The sequence below is a fragment of the Hipposideros armiger genome, unplaced genomic scaffold, assembly GCF_001890085.2.
Source record: "Hipposideros armiger isolate ML-2016 unplaced genomic scaffold, ASM189008v1 scaffold_288, whole genome shotgun sequence".
NCBI lineage: Eukaryota > Metazoa > Chordata > Mammalia > Chiroptera > Hipposideridae > Hipposideros > Hipposideros armiger.
In genome coordinates, this window is record NW_017731638.1 from 1,705,890 (window position 1) to 1,727,291 (window position 21,402).

At 40.6% G+C, this 21,402-nt stretch overlaps 1 protein-coding gene across 5 annotated transcripts in view; it reads left to right on the forward strand.

The window, feature by feature from the left end:
- The first annotated feature begins 3,251 nt into the window (after positions 1-3,251).
- Positions 3,252-21,402, forward strand: part of EFHC1 (EF-hand domain containing 1) — a 72,136-nt gene continuing 53,985 nt past the window's right edge. For 2 of the 5 annotated variants that reach the window (XM_019658737.1, XM_019658738.1), the window contains exons 1-3: positions 3,252-3,535; positions 12,999-13,045; positions 14,207-14,428. In XM_019658737.1, coding sequence (XP_019514282.1) covers positions 3,349-3,535; positions 12,999-13,045; positions 14,207-14,428 — 456 coding nt within the window. In that variant the 5' untranslated portion in view covers positions 3,252-3,348. The remainder of the gene's footprint in view (positions 3,536-12,998; positions 13,046-14,206; positions 14,429-21,402) is intronic. The other 3 variants (XM_019658740.1, XM_019658739.1, XM_019658741.1) reach the window with 3 other exon arrangements.

Consider the following 21,402-nt stretch of genomic DNA (forward strand, 5'->3'; position numbering starts at 1 on the left):
TGCTTCTTTCTCCTTTTTCGATACTTTGCAAATATTAAAGTGGTTGACTGGGCACTCTTTAGATAAGAGATTCTAGAGACTAAGGCGTGATGGAAATGAATGGCAGAGAGCACTCTGAAAGACACTCCCCTGCAAGGTCTTATCTCCATATTGAAACACTAGCCACACCCCCAACCCTTTCAAACCTATTGGTGTGCAATTGGGTTTGTTTTCCACAAACCATGCTGTACCACTTTTATACAGCAGAGGGACATAGAGCACCAAACTCACTACAGAAATATCCAGGACACACACGTGCTCGCACACATGCACACACTATCCTACTTGGCAATTGTCCTGTGATTTTAGGTACTGAAGAATAATGTCACAGGGTTGAAAATAAAACCTGGGTAAAGCCAGCTCTAGGCAAAATGCTGAAAAAAGAGATGTTTATTTTAGGTCAAGTGCTTATAGCCTCTACCACTCCTCAGGAGTCCCTGAGAGACCACTCAGCATGATGCTGTCTTTCAAGCTTGACCTTCCGGCAGTCTAACGTTTCCATTATTTTCCATTCCCCAAGCTTTGAAACAACCTGCTAAGGTCATGCAGTGTCTCTGTGGTCTTCTGAGTCCAGGCTTTAATGCAGTCTTCAAACCATGGTCCTTTCTGCTTTAGCTGCCATGGATGGTTTCTGTTCTCGTCTGTATAGTCCACAAAGAGGGAAATGGTGAGTTTCAACTGAAGTGCAATCCATCTTGACTAGTCATGTTTGGGGAAATGGGATAGAAATGATTAATCATACCAAACCTTCTCAGGGTCCAAGCAGTTTTCTGAAGCCATGCCTCTTTCCTCCCACACCCCCCTTCTTCACAGCCCTGTCCCTGTGTTTTTTAGCACTGTTGCAACACCGCCTGGCTTCCCCCTCATCAGAGGTGATGGCATTTTTATGATGCCACAGACAGAAGTTTTCTTCACCATGCTTTTCTAGGGGCCGAAAGTAGTTAAACACACTTTGCTATCCATTTAACTAGTACGCTCTTCTGGAAAAGAAAGGTTTTTGAACAGAGGACACTCCTCAAATAGAAACAGATGACACAATGGATAATAGGCTTAGGCATGACTCAACCTTTCCAGCCCCATGGGCTCCTCCCTACCCAATCCAGGGAATATAGACCCCAGTGCAACCACGCGCTTAGTCCAGGAAGGCTCTTCAAAGTGTATTCTAATGCCATGGATTTACTTTTATTAAGAGAGCTGAGGAAGGGATCATATGACTGGTAAGGGTTTAAGGTTATCATGAAGAGTCAGCAAGGATTATAGTTACCAGTGATTCTGGGTACTCAGCATCAATGGGGTGGAGAGAAGTGGGAGAACCATCTTCTCTTTGAAGTTTGAACTTGCCAACTTGAAGTATTCTCCCAGTGGTTGGCTTTCATCCCAGTTCAGTGGCTAAGATATAATGTAATGGACAGATACTTAAAAGTTTTCAATAACTTCAACAATGCAAACAATTTATTAATATTTTAAAGCTGTATTAAATGTCTCCATTAAAATAATATGCCAATAGAAAATTAAAATTAAAAAAAGTATAAAAAAAGCGTGTGGGCGGGGACAAGAACGGGGAAACAGAAGTAGCCAGGGGAGAGGAATAATTAGTAGAAAAGAAACTCTTTGGGCAGGGTGTGGCAGCCAGCCACCACTCTGTTTCATGTGTCACCAGTGGATTCATGTCTTGGGCCCCCTGAGCTTCAAGTCCATTAGTGAAACCCAACAGGAGTATTTGCTCTGACAAGCAGCAATAAAACCAAAGCTGCTGTCTGTATTGGCAGGGAACTACTCATGACACAGAGATATGCTTTCTGTCAGGCTTGCTGCTCTTATCATGTTCCTAAACTGGCTCATTATTGTTAACCTAAAAATAAAAAGGCCTTTCAAAGTGACAGGCAAGAAGCATTTACTGAGATCAATAACAATAGCTATTCGGGAATCATTAATTCAAGCAGAACCCCAAATAATGTTCTGACTAGGAGACAAAGGCAATGAGTATTTATGAGAAAGGGAGCAATTACATCAATAGAAGGAAGGCGTTTCTATTGGCGCAGATAACAACATAGTGATGTTAATCCTAAACCATGTTTTTACTTTTCAGTCCAGTAGTCATTAGCTTAGCAGTCATAATAACTACTTTCTTGTTATCTTTGCAAACAGTTCTTTTGCAAGGCACGAGGTTGCTCAGGCTTCATCCAAAGGTTATTTTACCCTGTTTTAACATTCCAAGGATTTGAGACACGAGACGTGCAAGGCAGTTCCTCAGGCATGGCAGCTCCAGCTCCATTTTAAAGTGGCTCCGTGTATATTAATGTTTACATTATCAGAAACAGCTGTTATAACAATCAGATTCCTAGGCGCCACTTCAGACCTAATGAAACCAATGTCTAGGCACCAGGGTTTTGTTTGCTTTTTTATTTTTAAGTTTCTCAGTGCTGATTTTTTTTTCTTTCCTGCAAATGTTTCAGGAACAGGACCACATTTTCTTTTAAGGAATAATAATTTAAACAAGTTTTGTAAAAAGCACCAAAGGTGAGAACACCTATGAACCTGACGGTATTTCACTTCACTTCTGACTTAGTTTTCTTTTTTGAAGGAGGGCCTTTCCCCTTGTGATTCTGATCTTTTTATTGCAGCTGCAGGTAGGTATTAAACTATAGAGATCAGGAGAATTGAGATGAGCACTTCGTAGCTTCCAGTCAGTCTTGAGTTGTCGCAAGGCCCTGGCCTGCAAGAACTCACGGTGAAGAACTGCAGGGATTGACAGCAGGTGAGGGTGGAAAAAAGACAGTGCAGCAGCGCAAGGGTTAGGGACAAGACGGTTACATGAGTTCATTGAGCATCCTTAAGCAACAGAGATTCAACCATGAATGATCTGCAACCCCTGCCTCCAAGAAGCACCATCTGGGTAGGTAACACTTTCATCCAGTACCAACCATTTACACTTCAGTGTTAACTGGGACGACAGCCCTTTTCCCAGAGTTGGGAGAAAAGTGTGCTAGAGTTCACAACGCAGGCGGGGCGCGGTGAGGACTGGTGTGGAGGGAAGGAAGGAACTGTTTTTATTTTAACTCATCTAAGTGCCACTCCAACCCCTGAACCTCTCTCAAAGAGAGCTCTTCTCAATCTGCTCCTCCCACCCCGCCCACCAGCTCTCACATCCCGGGGGCTGGAGCGGGGAGGGGCGGGGCCAGCCACGCCACGCCCACCAAATGCGCCCCTTTCGTCGCGGCCACTTTACCGCGAGAATGCCGAGTCCCGCGGGCGGCGCACGCGCAGACCTGTCACGCCGGCTCCTCAGACCCCGCCCTCCACTCGCGGATGCTCGGGATGTTTGGAGTTACCATGGAGCTTCAGGAGGCCAGCGAACGCAGTTCGTCGCCCGGGCAACCGGTTCGGACAAAATCTGTTCTAGGTGGCGGCGGCGGCGGCGATTGCAGCTGCGATGGTGTCCAACCCCGTGCACGGCCTGCCCTTTCTCCCGGGCATGTCCTTTACGGACTCCACGGTGAGGACTTATCCGCCCAACTCACCCCTACCCCCACCCCCGGGCGGCCTCGGAGGGCGCGCCGCTTTGTGTACCTCCATTCGCCTCCACCCCAGTTGGTCCCCTCTCCCTTCAAACCCATCCTCTGCTCGGACCCTGTTCTCCCTTCCCTGCCGCAATTCTGTCCTCCCCCCGCCCAGCCTCATCCTCTGTCCACCGTACCTTGTCCTCCGCTCCATCCCTCACTAGTGTCTACCCCCTCTAGATCACTGTTTCCCCCATCTTACTCCCAAGTATAGTTTATAATTTAAGTGGTAAGTTCCTCTCCATGGTCATAAAGGTGAGATAAAATATGTAGTCAGTTTATTTTCTTTGAGAGAATGAATTGAAATTGCAAGTTTGGTGAGGGAATTTGGATTCTGAATTTCTTCTTTAATCATTCCTGCATTAAGACACAGCATCATAGATTTTTCACTTTAGTGGACTTTTCAGTTTTATGTAATTTAGAAAATGTTGTGGGCACATTCCTGCCATGTGCAGGAGCAGCCTAAACATTTGGTGTTGGTGAATGTGGGTTACCCACAAGGCAGGGTTGAGTTGATTTGGGGGATTACAGAGGTGTGGACTGGACATGCCAGACTCTAAGAACATATATTGCCATACTACAAGTAAGTACTGGTGTGTATAACTCTCACAGCATTCAGAAGGTGGTGAACCATAATGACTAAGAAGGATGGAAAGGCCTTAGGTTGCCTGGCCTGGGTTGCCCATGAGAATCCACTAATAAAGGTCATATGTTAAGTGTTGGTAGTGATGTCTGTCTAAAGTGGGGAAAGCAAATGAAGCAGCTGATGTTGCTTCTGTCTTCAGAAGTGGAAGAGGAGGACCTTGAAGTTATACAGATTACCCGGTGAAGACGTCAACTCAGCCCATTTTGTTCTGTGTCATGTGTGTTATGCATCTGCAGCAGCTCTTGTCAACTGACTTGTGACCCTGAATGTGTAACCCTCAGAAAAAGTCCATAGTCCATAACTTTTAGCAAAAGAAGTTTACTGTATTGTACCTTTTATATTAGTACAGATCTTAAAAGGTGGTGGGTTGGGCTGCAAAGAAATTGGGAGATAGGTAAGTCATTTATTCAGAAAAAAATATATTTTATGATTTATCCTAAATTTTATATATGTGTATTTATGTGTATTTGTGTGTAAGGAAAAAATTCCATCAAATCAATATACTGTATTTGCCGGCGTATAAGACGACTGGGCGTATAAGACGACCCCCTAACATTTCCACTCAAAATACAGAGTTTGTTATATACTCGCCGTATAAGACTACCCCCTCTTCTGCACACCTTCCACACACCAAATAAAAGGTAAAACAATATCAGATTTGATTTCAACATTTATATTTATATTCAAATGCTTATGACATGCAGGAAAACTGTCACAAGGCTGTATGTAATCAAACATATACATAAATCGCGATTCACGATTTTGCGCTATCATACTGGGTGTATGGTTGGCTGTGTACGATTTTGCGAGTGTGGTAAAATCGCATAACAGCAAAATCGCATAACAGCCGAGCATACACCCAGCAGTGCTGCTGATGCCTGAACGGTATGTGGAATGAAGTGGGCGGGCATCGGGAGGCCACTATGGCACGGGGCAAGCACTATGGGCAGTCTATCTGAAGTGTACCTGGCGTATAAGACGACCCCCCACTTGGAGGCATATTTTTCAGGGCCAAAAAATCGTCTTATACGCCGGCAAATACGGTAACTTCTATTTTCTTTCCATTTTCTGTTCTAGCATTATTGAGATTTAATTGATATATCACATTGTGTGAGTTTAAGTTGTACAACTGGTTGATTTGATTCACTTAGTATTTTGCAAAATGATTACCACCACTGTGTTAATTACTGTAGCTTTGTAATATACAGTTGACCCTTAAACAACTCAGGGGTTATAGGTGCACACCTCCTGTGCAGTTGAAAATCCACATATAAGTACAGTTGATGCCACGCGTATGTGGATTCCCAACAGCAGAATTGTCCCTTAAACAATACCAGTTTGAGCTGCATGTGGTCAGTTGAAAAATATTTGCATATAAGTGGATATGTGCATTTCAAACTTGTGTTGTTCAAGGATCAGCTGTAGTTTGAAATTAGGAAATGTGATGCCTCCAGCTTTGTTCTTTCTCAGAATTGCTCTAGTTGTTCAGGGCCTTTTGTGATCCATACAAATTTTAGGATTTTTTTTACTATTTCTGTGAAAAATGCCATTGGAATTTTGGTAGAGACAGCATTGAATCTATAGGTTGCTTCAGGTATTATGGACATTTTAATAATATTAAATCTCCCAGCCATGAACAGAGGATATCTTTCCTATGTTTGTGTCTTCTTCAATTTCATCAAAGTCTTATGGTTTTTTGGTATGCAGATCTTTCACCTTGATTAAATTTAATCTTAAGTATTTTATTGTTTTTGATACTATTGTGAATGGGCTTGTTTTCTTTATTTCTTTTTCAGATATTTCATTGTTCGTGTATAGAAAAGCAACTGATTTCTGTATCTTGATTTTGTATCCTGCAGCTTTACTGAATTTGTTGATTAGTTCTAACTTTTTTTTTTTTTTTGGTGGAGATCATATCATTTGCAAACAAAGAGAATTTTATTTCTTCCTTTCTCATTTGGATGCCCTTTTGTTTCTTTTTTCTAGCCTGATTGCTCTGGCTAGGACCTCCAGAACTATGTTGAATAGGAATGGTGCAAGTGGGCATCCTTGTCTTGTTCCTGAAAAGCTGTCAACCTTTCACCATTGAGTATGATGTTAGCTTTGGGCTTGTCATATATGGCCTTTACTATGTTGAGGTATGTTCCTTCCATACTCAATTTGTTGAGAGTTTTTTTCATGAATGGATGTTGTATTGCTTTTTTCTATTGCGATGATCATATGATTTTTATCTTTCATTCTATTAATGTGGTGTATCACATTTATTAATTTGCCTATGTTGAACTATTCTTGCATTTCAGGGATAAGTCCCACTTGATCATGGTGTATGATCCTTTTAGTAAGCTGTTGAATTTGGTTTGCTAATATTTTTTTGATAATTTTTGCATCATTTTTATTAGGGATGTTGGTCTGTAATATTCTTTTCTTGTAGTGTCCTTGTCTGGTTTTGGTATCACGGTAATGCTGGCCTTGTAAAATGAGTTTGGGAGTGTTCTCTCTTCTTTGGTTTTTTAGAAGAGTTTGAAAAGGATTTGCATTAATTATCTAAATGTTTTGTAGAATTCACCAGTGAAAACATCTGGCCTGGGCTTTTCTTGTTGGTTGATTTTTTATTACTGATTCATTAATGGTCTGCTCAGATTTTCTATTTCTTGATGATTCAGTCTTGGTATGTTTCTAGGAATTTATCCATTTCTTAGTTAATCCAGCTTGTTAACATGTGCCTATTAATAGTAGTTCCTCATGATCCTTTGTATTGCTGTGGTATCAGTTGTAATGTCTCATTTCCATTTTTATTTATTTGAATCATTTCTCTTTTTTCCTTAGCTTACCTAAAAATTTGCCAATTTTGTTTTTCTTTTCAAAAACGATCTCTTAGTTTTGTTGCTCTTTTCTATCATTTTTCTAATCTCTATTTCATTTATTTCTGCTCTTACCTTTATTTCCTTCCTTCTGCTAATTTTGTGCTTAGTTCTTCCTTTTCTAGTTTCCTGAGGTGTAAAGTGAGGTAGTTTATTTGAGGTCTTGTTTCTTTTTAAAATTTTTTAAAAATTTATTTTTCAATTACAGTTAGCATACAGTATTATAATAGTTTCACGTGTACAACATAGTGATTGGACATTTATATACCTTATAAAGTAATCACCCTGGTAAGTCTAGTACCCATTTGACACCATACATGTAGATCTTTCTTTTTTTTTTTTTAAGATTTTTATTGGGGAATTGGGGGGATGGGAACAGTGCTGGGGAATTGGGGGAAGGGGAACAGACAAGTTGCTGTCATTTTGTTCTTCAGTCTAGTTGTGGAGGACGTTGCTTCACTGGCCCAATTGGCACCATCATTGTGCTCTTCCTGGGCGAGGCAGATCAGTCGCCGGCTTCTGGACGGCCGCTCACTGCGGCTGCTGGCCACTCATGCTGGCTGCTGGCCGCTTATGCTGGCTGCTGGCTACACACGCTGGCTGCTGGCTACACACGGTAGCCCATGGCAACCCATTGCCACAGGGACTGCAGCCTAGCCGTCGCCAGTGACTCACGATGGCCAGTGACCCACGGCAGCCCAGCTCCAGGTTGAGCTGTTGTTCAGCATCTTAGCTGTGGAGGGCAGTGTCACTGGCCCTCATATGTGGGATCCGAACCGGGGCCCTCTGGCGTCCCAAGCCAGTTCTTAACCATCGCGCCACTCAGCCGGCCCCATGTAGATCTTTCTTAATGCATGCATTTATCGCTATAAAAATTCCCTTAGAACTGCTTTTGCAGCATCCCATAGGTTTTCGTATGTTGTGCTTCCATTTTTGTTGGTTTTAAGGTATTTTTTTAATTTCCCTTTTGATTTCTTCTTTGAACCATTGGTTGTTCAGGAATGTTTTGTTTAAGTTCCACATATTTATGAGTTTTCAACTTTCTTGATGTTCTTTTTAAAAACTTTTTATTATGGAAAATTTCAAACACACACAAAAGTAGAGAGAATAGTATAATGAACCCAATGTTTATGGCTAGCTTCAAAATTATCAACATTTTGTCCAAGTTCTTATCCACCATGTTTTATGTATGTATTTATTTATTTATTTATTTATTTATTTATTTATGTTGTTATTTATAATAAATTTATTTTCCTGTGATTCTTAATAAAACCTTTCAAAATATTCTGTACCTTTCAAGCTACTCAGAACTGCATTACCTTTTATAAATGTGATTTGCTGGGATGAGGTGCCCAGATTGTCTCTGTACAAAGATGTACATACAATATGTACAGTCACTATAAGTGCAAGCTGTGCAAAGCAGGCTAGAACACTAATTCATGCCAAGGCTTAGAAATCATCTCAACAGATAAGACTAAAGCTCGAAAATGCATTATCAGTCCCGACCCACCGTCCGTCCACCCCCCGGCAGCAAGCCATTGCTTTATAAACAAATACAAGGTCTGCAAATTAAGTTCGCAAACTTGTTGCAACAATGTTGCTAACCTTTTTTGATATCAGAGGGATTATTCATTATGAATTTGTACCAACTGGACAAATAGTTAACCAAGTTTACTATTTGGAAATGCTGAAAAGGCTGTGTGAAATAGTTAAATGTCCTGAACTTGTCGCCCACAATTTATGGCTCTTACATCACGACAATTGCACCAGCTCACAGGTGCACTGTCTGGGAGGGAGTTTTTAGCCAGTAAACAAATAACTGTATTGGAACACCCTTCATACTCACCTGATCTGGCCACCAATGACTTTTTTCTTTACCCGAAAATAAAGGAAATATTGAAAGACATTTTGATAACATTCACTGCATCAAGGATAATACGACAACAGCTATGATGGCCATTCCAGAAAAAGAGTTCCAAAATTGCTTTGAAGGGTGGACTAGGCACGGGCGACAGCGCATGGCTTCCCAAGGGGAGTACTTCAAAGGTGACCATTAGTGATATTCAGCAATGAGGTGTGTAGCACTTTTTCCAGGATAAGTTTGCGAACTTAATTGTTTACCTCGTATAGGTATGTCATATAGAAAGAACAGTTTGACTCCCCAGCTCAGTCAGTACCATTTAGCTGACTGGACACATTACAGGGCTGCTCTCCTGGGCATCTCTCTTCAGGGTGCTATTTGGCCACAGTCAAGGTCGTCTCATTACTGAGCTGCTGCTGCTGCTGCCTTTGATGAACCACAGGAACATTAGGAGATTTAAATTTAGAGAGATAAAGGCTAAACTTGTTTTCAATGCCAGCAAAAGTGGCTGTGGCAAGTTGGTATCCACCGATGTGATTGGGATTCGCAGGAGGAAGGTCTGCTATGAGTGATTTAGGTGTTGGTTCTGAGCCAGGGGATTTGATGCCTCCAAAATCGATGTAAAACCACTGCTAGAGAAGTTCATAGGTGACCAAGGTGACCCCAAACTGGGGAGAGGATCAAAACACTTGAGCTGCAGTCCCTTTCCAAAATGCTGAAGGCCCTTCTCCCTGGAGTATCTTCCTGAAACAGTCGAATGACAACACTGCATGTCGTCTGGCCAGTGTGGGCAGCCACTTGCAGTCTTGTCTTGATGACATCGCCAGGGGTCACTAGAGAAGCGGCAGGCACACCTGCCATGGCTCCAGCTGCAAAGAGATTGAAACCTCCCACGTGACTGTTTTCATCAACCAGAAGTAGTTTGCAATGAGCATAAACAGGAAAATAGATTGCAGGAAAGGGAATGTCTCGGAGGAAACACACTTTGGCACCCTTACACAGACCAAAAAGTCCCAGGTCCCGGAGCACACTCAGGGCACACTGATCCCGGGTCCTGTAGGGATCTATCCAGCTACCTGCAGGCAAATCTTGAGTATCTCCAATGAGTTGGTAAAGGCGACCTGAGAGCAACCAGCACAACCTCCAGCAAGGACTTCTGCAAAAAGTAGAATGGAGCCATCTCTTCTGGTAAATTTGTCCCGAACAAAACCATTAACAGTGAGTTGAATAATAGCATTTTCTGGAGCATCCCCTATAAGTTGTGGTATCAGACCCTGGTAGAGTCCAAAGAAGCCCTCATTACAAGATTTTCTTAAAACAGTTAAAGCTGTTTTTGTAGATCAGCTCCCCCACAACAGAGCCACCCTGGTTTTGCATGTGGGTCTTCACCAGATCTATGGGATATCCGGCAGTGGCTCCCACAGCTCTGGCAACTGAGCCCAGAGTGAATGTGTAAGCAGACTCGGCCATCTGGAGCCAGATAGGCCTGCCTAAACCATGAGATTGCTGTCTTTGAAGTTCTGCCAGGTTGTAAGGTGAGGCCCCCGCAACCAACGGGGCTATTCTCTCAATATCTGCCAAAGTCAAGTGCCTTGTAGCATTATATAAGTCTGCAAGCTGGCATAGGATATCAGTTCCTAGTGGAGTGACTTGTCCATAGCGTATGGAACTCTGGGAAAATTCCTCCTCTGTGACTTCAACATTTTTCCTTGTGCCAACTAGAGTGCTATCTACCTGACAAACAAGCTCCATGTTATTCAGTAAGGAGTTAAATGCATTGAAGTAGCAGAAGCTAACCTAATGCAAGATACTTCCTCGGGCTGCCGAAACTCAGTTCTCCTCCACAAAGGGAGAAAGCGTGTGAGACCAAATGGTAACCCTGATGTTACTGAAAGCCAGACCAGAAATCATGCCAGTTTTACTTTGTCTTTCAGTGCAAAGGCACTTGTTTTGCATTTTCCAATTGTAGCTCCTGGAGAAACTGTGAATTCTGTGTAGTTAAGCTGCTTCTTTCAATTATGCCCAAATTGCAGTCAGGTAAATTCACAGTCCCAGGTAAAAGGGATATGGTGATGAATAATAGTCTGTCCAAAAATTTCTTTGACATTTTTATAAAAGTCAATTCACAAATGACTGGTACTTCAACAAGCATAGACTGGATAGACAAATTTAGAAGTCTGACTGGGGCTGGCGCTCTTCTCCAAGACTGCCGCCATGCCTGTTTTATGAGTGAGCCCGGAAGGAGCTGCTACACCAGCGGTGTGGCCAGAGAACGCCTCCAAATGTCACGTCTCCATTTCTACTCTTGTCAAACAGTTGGAAAGCCACTAGGAACATGGAATCTGGAGCACACAAAACAGATTCAAATGCCAAAAACTCTTGATAGGAGATCGAGAGTTGGTTCGATCAGCTACTCCTGCCAAGAGCTGCACTGTCTTCGGATTGCTATTCAGATCATTATATAGTCCATTGCTATTCAGATGATTATACAGTCCACGATAGAGCTGGACAAAGTCTTCTGGAATCATGTAATACTCTCCATCGACCTCAGTACTGGCATATGAGTCACCAAGATTTCACAACATTCTTGACTTTAAAACTATCAGGAAATAGAGCATCCTTAGCACAAACCATCAAGGACACAGCAGCCAACAAGAAAAACCCTATCTACCATATTTTAAAAATATAATCACAACACTGTATCAGAGCTAAAATAATTAAAATAATTATCATCATTTAATACCTATCACTGTGTATATTTCTCCTGTTGTCAAACAGGCCTTTTTGCATTTGGCTTATTTTAATCATCTTTCTGTTATTTCACATCATTGTGGTCAGGAAAGATACTTGGTATAATTTGAATCTGCTGAGACTTGTTTTGTGACCTATCATATGATCTAGTCTGCAGACTGTTCTATGGGTACTTAAGAAGAATATATTCTTCTTTGGCTGCTGTTGGATGGATTGTTCTGTATTTATCTATTAGGTTCATTTGACCTAACGTATAGTTCAAATACAGTGCTTCCTTGTTGATTTTCAATCTGACTGATAACATCCATTGCTGAAAGTAGAGATTGAAATCCACTAGTGTTATTGGTTTGGGGTTTTTTTGTATATTTCTCTCTTCAAGTCTTTTAGTATTTTCTTAATATTTTAGGGGGTCTGCAGTGGCTGCAAGGGCTTTTAGGGTCTTCAGTAGCACCTTTAGGTCCAGTGGCTAGGGACCAGGACAAGCAGCAGTGGTGGCCAGAGCCAGTGGTGTGCACATACTCAGCTGCAGGGGACTAGCCGCAGGTGGCTATGTAGTGGCAGGGGCTGTTTGCAGACACACACATAGTGGGGGTGAGGGTGGGGCAGATCAGACAGCAAGTGCCTGGGCCAACTATGGGCTCCCTGGCAGCTACAGATGCCCTGGTTGTCAGCATGCTGTCTCATGGCTGTACCCTCTCTCAAGGGTGCACACTCTCACACAGGCATGCATAATGCAGTGGAGGCCTGTGACGGGGGTCAGGCCAGTTACATGCGGGTGCACAGCTGAAGGGGTTTGTTCCAAGCTCATGCACAGCAGTGGGGGCCAGCCAGCATGTTGTGTCTATGCTGGCATCTTGCACTTGGGCAGCTGCAGAAGCCTGAGCTGGCTGCTGGTGTATTTCCTGACCTCCAGCAGGAACAGGGGAAAGAGAGAGTGGGGACTCAGGTGGCCAGTGTCAGCAAACATGAATACCTGTGGGGTGAAAGCTGGTGAAATCTGCAGGGAATACACTGTAGCTGCTGCAGCTCTCCTTGCTATTGGCTTTGGGTAAGTGGCAAAATCTGCTGGGTTTATCCACTGAGCACATCTCTCTGAACCACATCACTTCCACTGAGCTGCTGCTGCCAGAAGCCCCTGCTTTCCTTCCTTGTTCCTAGATGGCTTTATACACTTCCACTTTGCTGGTCTGGGTGGGGTATAACTGAAGTGGGACCTCCGTGTAGTGTCCCAAAAGACCAGAGAAACTGGCTGCTCACCCTCTCTCCCTTTCCTGGCGAAGGCAACTCTTTCTGGCTGGGAAGTTCCCTCTTGGATGGGATGACACAGGTAAGATGAAGTTGTCTTCTTTCTCTTCTTGTGCAATTGTTAGACTTTTTTGTTCTATTGTATTTCTACAACCTCCTAAGTGGACTCTAGTGCTCTTCCAGAGCTGTTTGTGTTCATGGATAGCTGTCTAATCATTGACCTTTGCAAAGGCATGGGGAGACTGGGGTCTCCTATGTTGTCATTTTGGTCTCTACCTTCAAAAATATTTCCCTTACACTTTTACTTTTTATTTAATCTTCTGGGTTTTTTTTCCAAATTACTAATAAAAATACCTTCATTGTAAAAAAAACAATGAGCATAAATCAGAAATGTATAATTCGAACAGAGAACATTCTCCAAATCCAGTCTCTTTTCAGGCACATATTTGTATGCTTGGGACTGTAGAACACATGCAATTTTATATGCTCCTTTTGGGGGCTTATTAAATCAAACATTTTCCCCAGATTGCCACATGGTCTTTAAAACCAATGTTTTAATGGCTGCATAATAGTCTACTAAGTGAGTTTTCTGTCATTTACTCACATGTTTGCCTTTTCGATTGTTTCCAATGTTTTTACTATTGTAATTAACATTATAATGGTCAGCTTTAGGCATACTGTTCTTTTCTATAATTTTGGATTATAGCCTTAAAATAAAGGATTGAGGTAGAATTACTGAGATCAGGATTTAAACATATAACATGTTTCCAAAAAATGTGTGAATATATTTGTAATGTGTTATATTGTAACGTGCAATGTGAGTGTCATTGTAACAAGAAGGGTCTTTCAATTCAGGTAAACATCGATTTCACAGAACCAGATCCTCTAGGTTCCATGGTTTATGACTACCAGATAAGACAAGAAACATGGGAACATTAGTGAAAAATTAAGATTTTAATAAACTAAAATTTATATTTCAGTATCTCTTGAAAAATGAGCTGGTATTAATAATTAATTATGTGTACCAGAGCAGGGCTTCAAGTTTTAAGCACAGGATGATGCTTCTCTCTTCGTTCCTGGCCAGATATTTTAGCTTAAAATACAAGAACCTTCTAATATAGGTAAACTTTTTGATAATAAGGTCTGTGATGTTTATAAGCAAAGGTTTAAGTTATAGTTTTGAAAGTTAGCTCTTTTACCTAACAAATTTTATTAATGATACATTTCTTTTTTTTCTTTTCAGAAAACAGCATTTCATAGAAGCCAGACACTGGACTACAGGAATGGCTATGCAATTGCTCGACGTCCAACAGTTGGGATAGGCGGGACCCGGCTCCAGGTCAACCAGTTGTCCCAGGCTGACCTTGATGAGTTAGCTAGCAAGGCACCAGTTATAACTTATGGCCCGCCTAAGCCGGCCCCACCTGCAAGTTTTATTCCTGCGCATGTCGCTTTTGACAAAAAGGTATCATCTGGGATTTTACAGTACCCCTTGAATTCAAATTTCTGAGAGCCAACTGTTTCCAGAAAGGTCAACAATAAACCACAGGTTTTCCAGAGTGCTCGGAGGAGAAAATTGTTCAAATGCCTCAACCCTTAGTCATAGACAGCTGAACTCAGGATTGAAAGAGCCTTTCTTTAGTCAGGAAGCCGATTACAGAAAATAATTCCCTGTAGACTTCACTGAAATATTTTCCAAATACAGTTAAAGAAAAGTTGGATGAATTGTGAATTCTTGCGTTCCTGTTGCTTGATGTTTACCTGCTGTGTGTTTTCTTATTTTTTTTTAAGTTTTATATTCTGTAATGATGACAAATTCTTAATCTCTATGAAATTTAAATTTTCATAATGACAACTCCATATATTGTCAGTGTCCTCCAGGCTGTCTATGTAAGTTTTTGTTTTTCAGGGAGCATTTTGGGCTTTGCATAACATAACCAAAGTGTGGTGTTACATATTTGTGTCTTATTTAGCCTTATGCTTTTGTAATGTGAGTTAACCTTATTTCCATCTGTTGACGTCATCCTTGCTTTTCCTTGTCAGTGAACTTCCTGTTTTCACTAAGGTGAGGTAGTCCTACCCTGGACGTATAGCAGAATCACTGGGGGGACTTTTAAGAAACTGAGATGCTTCCCCAATCCTTATTGATTCTGATTTCCAGATGATTTTTATGTATAACTGGATCTGAGAACTATTGACCAATATTTATAAGTTACCTTTACTAATTTACTCCTAGCCTATTTTTTGTCTATTTTTTTTGTCTTTTCATTTTATTATTTTTATTAAATGTCTATACCATTTTTATCCAGCTAGTCAAGCTTTATTGAATACCTATTGAAGCAAGAGCCTTGAAGATACAAAGTAGTCTGGTGGTACAGTTATGCCATTTGTGTTAATAATTGCTTAATTAGAAAAAAAATTAATACATCAGCCAGAATCCCTATAATCCCCTCTTCCTCATCTCAGTTAACTAATTTGATAGGAACGTGCTCACATATCCATTCATAGGCTGAACCTAAACATCCACTAAACAGTATCAGTTATACAATTGGGTATTTCTTGATCTTTTTCTTGTTTCTCTGGTTTATTCACAGCTATGACAAGCACTACAAAATCAGTAAATAAGAGAGGGGGTGAAAATACAAGAGAGGAGTGGGATAGGTATTTAACAATTTATCAAGATATAAATCCTGTAGGTTCAATTTTTATTGAAAATAATAGCAAGTAGCTATTATAAACTAGAAAGTGATAGTCATATATGCCATGAGAAAGTATTAATGAAATTCAGAGAGGAAGAAACTATGCCTGAATAGGAAATAGGCTTCCTATTTTTTGTTATTCTGTGTTATTTTGTACGAATTGTCATTACTTAACTTACCCTTTTCAAATATTACTCATAATTCATTTTTTAAAAGATAGTGGTCATGAGTAAGAATACTTGTATTTTTATTGTTCTAGTCATTTTACTTGGATCATCAAAATTTCTAGATAAATAATCCTTACATAAGATAATGGTAGTAAAACGCATGGTTTTGAAAGTAAGATTTTTTTTCACAATAAAGGAATTATAATTTTTCTGAATTAAATCCATTTAAAAGTTTTAAGGAATACCCAGAGGTCCAGTTAATAGCCAACATACATGTCCATATTTTAGAATCCTTTGTATTTTTCCTCATCTTTAGAATATATCTTGATTTTTTTACCCGGCTGATAAACACCAGGACATTTGTTGTGAGCTCCCTCATCTTTGCATCTTTGCTCCCATGCAGTTCTCTTCATCATCATTCACTGTTTTACTTCCCAGGCTAACTTCCTAGTCTGTGTTCCTAATGTTATTCTTCTCTCATCGTTTTCATCTTTACCTTTCATACTACTTCCATTTCAAACATTCCAGTGAATACTGCTTTACCTAGGGTCATGCTATCCTCTCCTAAAAAAACCTTTCTATGTTGTGACTCCTTTAAGCAATAGCTCTTTATTCCTCTTTATTGTCAGATCACTTACAATCTGACTTCTCTCTTCCCTCAAGCCCCAAACTACTTTTTCTTGGGTAACCAGTGTTGCCTTTTTTTGCTAAAAACAGAGAGGTGTGTTTTGTTTTGTTTTATTTTTTTGCCAGCATTCTCTTTGACCTATTTGCAACCTGCCAATGTTGACCCTCCCTTCCTTCTTGAAATTTTGCTTTTCTTTTGCTCCCGTGACTCTTCACTCACCCGGTTTTCCTCTTTGTCTCTATCTGGTTGCTCCTACTCTGCTCTCCCTTTCTCCTCTGCCTTTCTAAGCATTTTCAAGGTTCTCTCCTCATTCTTTATTGTGTATTCTTGAGAGATCTCAAGATTTCTAATTATGACATTTTTGAAACTGCCAAGGGATATCTTCACCTGGATGAGCAATTAGCACCTCAAGTTCTGTATTTCTCTAATCATCATCTTTGCTCATGGATATGCTCTTTCTGTATGGTTCCTCTAGGTCATCAAAGCCTGAAGCCCGAGCCATTTTTGGCTTTTCTTCCCCTTCACTCCCCACATTCAGTGAGTTACCAAGTCAAGTACCTCTCACTTCTATTTCCTCTACTACTATCATACCAAACGAGCAGTATGTTAACTCAACATATTGTTAACTGTTTATTATTCTCATACTTGTTTTTTATGCTCATAACAGGTTTAGTGCTTGGTTTGTTCCCCAAAGCACATTATGTCATTTCTCTGGGAAAATGCCTTCGGACTCTCTTAACCAGTACAGCAAACGTTACCACTATCTACCTAGCTGCTCTAGTTCCCCCAGCTTGACAGTCACCCTGGATTCTTTCTTTCCCTTACAACCCACATCTGATCTTATTAACAAGCACTGCCATTTCTACCTCTAAAGTATATAAGTAATCCATACATTTATTTCCATCTCCACTATTACTAGTAATTCATTTTCCCATAGAGTATCCAGGCTTCGCTTTTAAAAATAGATATCAGATTATGTCACATACTGACCTAAAACACTTCTATGGCTTTCGCATTGTGTACAGACTAAGATCTAACTGTACAGGTTCCTCACAATCCCACTGGATCTGGCCCTCCCTGCTGTTTCTCCAGCCTCATCTTGGGCCTCTCTTTTCCTTACCCACTGTGTTTCAATCACACTTGATTTATCTTTCTTTATTTTCTTGAAATTGTAGCACTTTTCCATCCCATTACAGGGCCTTTGCACATGCTGTTCCCCCTACCTGGAATAGTTTTCTGGTGATTGGTACTCAATATTCGTTTTAAAAATGAGATGAATTATTATTTAACAAGTAAAATTAACTTTTCTCGTGTCAGTGCTGAAAATAGACAAGCTTAACATGTAAAACGCACATGTAGTAGAGTAAAAATAATGAAATAGCAGAAAGTATGACGGCTTTTCATAATTGTATGTGATATGAAAACATTTATTCAGCATTTTCCCATTCAATCTTGAAGTAATCACAAATATTTCCATGTTTATTGTTGCATTCTGAGCACTTCCTGGCAGCTAGGAGACCTAGATTCTAATTCTGAGTCTTCTAGTGCTGGGGTCTTGAGGAGTTACAATCTCTAGTTTCCTCATCTGTAAAATTAGGTTAGAATACATGATAACTAGGAATCCATCCAATTCATGTAAAATTTCATGAAAAATACATTTTTAAACAAAATAACTAAATACTATTTTTTCCTTCCTTTTTAAAAAAGATTTTATTTGGTAAGAGGAGGGGAACAGCATTGGGGAATCGGGGAAGGGGAACAGACAAGTTGCTGAACTTTTGTTCTTCAGGCTGGCTGTGGAGGACGTCGCTTCACTGGCTCATATTGGTATTATCATTGTGCTCTTCCCAGGAGAGGCAGTCGCTCGCCGGCCATTGGATAACCGCTCACGGCGGCCACGGCAGCTCACGCCGGCTGCCGGCCGCTCATGCTGGCTGCCAGCCACTCATGATAGCTCACGGCAGCCCACTGCAGCCCCGCTGCAGCCTATGCCGTTGCCGGCGACTCACAGCAGCCCAGCTCCAGGTCAAGCTGTTGTTCACCATCTTAGCTGTAGAGGGCACAGTGTCACTGGCCCTCATGTGGGATCCGAACTGCAGTCCTGCTGCTCAGAACTAGCGTCCCAAGCCAGCTCTTAACCAACGCGCCACTTGGCCAGCCCCTTCCTTTTTATATATATTAAAATCTTATGTTAATATGTATTAAAAGCTAATGTTATCCTAACTACTTGCTAAAGAGCTCCCCAATATTAACTTCTTTCCCAGTCATTTCTTTGTGGAAGGAACACAGAACTCTTGATTCTAAATAAGGAAGTAGATAAGTCCTTTTGTGATTAACAATCAAATAAGTACTTTTGGGGTTAGAGTATGCTTTACCTGAGACCTCACGTATTAGCTTGGCTCTCTGTAACATGAATTACATAGTGAAAACATGTAGCTTTAGCTGTATGGGTAGATCATATGCCAGAGGAAACCCAGGTGCTTATTGGACAAACAGATCCATATTAAATGATCAGAGATGAATGGTAGAGACAGAAAAAACTTCCAGAGAGTATTTTAATAGGCAAAACTTTTATTACTTACCATTTATGTCAGACAACAAATTCCCAGAGAACTTGAGAATTTAGTGCCCTAATTAATTGAATTATTAGTTTCTTTGCTAAGTACCAAATATACCATGTATATGTAATCAGTTACTTCTTTCTATATTCTGAATGTACTAAAATGAATATAAAGCAAAAACTGAACTGTACCTTATTTAGTTTTTCATTGCTTTAAAAGGCATTTTTTTGATCTTTAAAAAGTTTTTTAGATTTTACAAAATGATCATGTTGCAGTTCACTACAGCAGATGCACAAAGAGATTAGGATTCATCTGTACTGATCATATGGCATAGTCTAGAAGGTTTGTTTTTAAATAACTTAACAGTATATATATATATATATATATATATATATAAAAGATTCTGGTTATTTGAGTCTGTAAAGTGTGTGTGTGTGTGTGTGTGTGTGTGTGTGTGTGTGTGTGTATCTCTTCCCTGCCTCCCATTCTTAGTTCAAGTTCCTGTTGCCAAAGGCATTTTCCTCCCCTCCAACCTTAGCAAACAGACAACAAAGGACACGAGTAAACCCCAGGGCTCAGTCTGTGGTCTGCTTCTCTGTCTATGCTCATTTCTTTGGTCCAGACTCATGACTTGAACTGTCCTTTATACAGTGATGTGCTGTTGTGCTGTGTCCTAAATTCTAGATGGTATATGTAATTGCCTATTTGATGTCTCTTTAATAGACATCTCCAACTAAACATGTAAGTCCCGATTTTGCTTTCCCATCCTCAAATCTACTCCTCTACAGCCTTCCCCCAAATTACTATCTATTTGATAGTAATTCTATCCTTTCAGTTACTCAAAATGTTTGAGTCATCCTGATTTTTCTCTAATATCGAATTCTCTCCTACATCTAAAACTCATTCCTACATCTAAAATTGCCCCCTGCATTATCAACTTGTGCTGTCACTTAAGTTCAGCCAGTCTAAAATCGAGCTCACCATCTGCCCTACCAAAATTATCTTCTCCTTAATGTCTTCATTTCTATGAGAATCATTACTATATTCCCAGCACTGTGTTTTCCTCAGTGCCTCCTCTGGCTCCCATCCTACTGCCTCAGTATTCATCTAATCAACCTTCCTTTGTTTTTCCATCGCTGGCAATTTATTACTGCAGACCTGGACTTCTAGAGGGGACTTCAATCTGATCTTCATGCCTAGCCCCTTCCTCCTCCATCATGGTCTACATACTGCTGCTGGGTTTCCTTCCTCGGCTTCTGTGGTTACCATGCCTGGGATCCTCTCTTGTCACCTCCACTTACTCATAAACTTTCTCTGACCATGTTCAGATTTCTTTTGTGAGCCACTGTAGCACCTGTTATCTAAGAAGTAGTGAGGTGTATGGGGAGAACTTTGGCTTGTGAGTCCATAGACTGAGTTTCAGTCCCAGCTATGCCCCCAACCTCTTCTCTGGCCTCAGGCACGCCCCTCTACCATCAAGTCTCAGCTTCCTCCCTTGTAAACTGAGGGAGGTTGGAATAGCTGGTCATTTCTGGCTCTAACATTTTGTGTATTTCTAAATCTGCAGCTCAAATAAAGACCATTTCATATATGAATTACAGATCACGTCCCTACTTACTAATCATATCCTATTTCGATTCTTTGCAGTTGATCTAAAATATTACTTTAAAATGATTTTTGTCCTTTGCTTTTACCACACTATATTTTTCCTTTAAACATTCTGTTACATTAATCCATTTCATCTTTTTATGATGAGTTTTAAGGCCTCCATTATTTTCATGTTTCTCCTATGCAGTTGCCCATTCTCTTTTCATTTTTATCTTCTTCCACAGTAGACATTATACCTTTTTAGCAACAGAGCTCATGTATAAAATTATTTCATCTTCCATTCATCAAGCCATATTTGTGTCTTCATTAGCGGTTTGGGTTAACATTTGCCTACCTAAAACATCATTCTAATACTTTCTTTGAAAAGAAATATTAAAAATAGAAGCAGAACAGCAGAAATTTAAAAATTAATCCCAGAGCATGTCAACATAAGCTTTTAATAATATTTTTTAAATGTTTTCTTAAGTGTACAATAGATATGCCATTTTGACTTCATACCAATGCTGGTGCTCTCCAGAGGACCTAGAGTTTGCTCTATCATATGTTTCTAAGTACCATGAAGGTATTTACATGCCACCCAAAGATTCTATGGTGGATTGATGATTTGAGAGTTACACAAAGTTTGTAAGAATGAATATGTCATTAGTATGCGTTTTTAAGTGTCTCCACTTCTAAAGAAATGGACTTGAGGGCCGGCCGAGTGGCGCGATGGTTAAGAACTCGCTTGGGATGCCAGAGGGCCCCGGTTCGGATCCCACATATGAGGGCCAGTGACA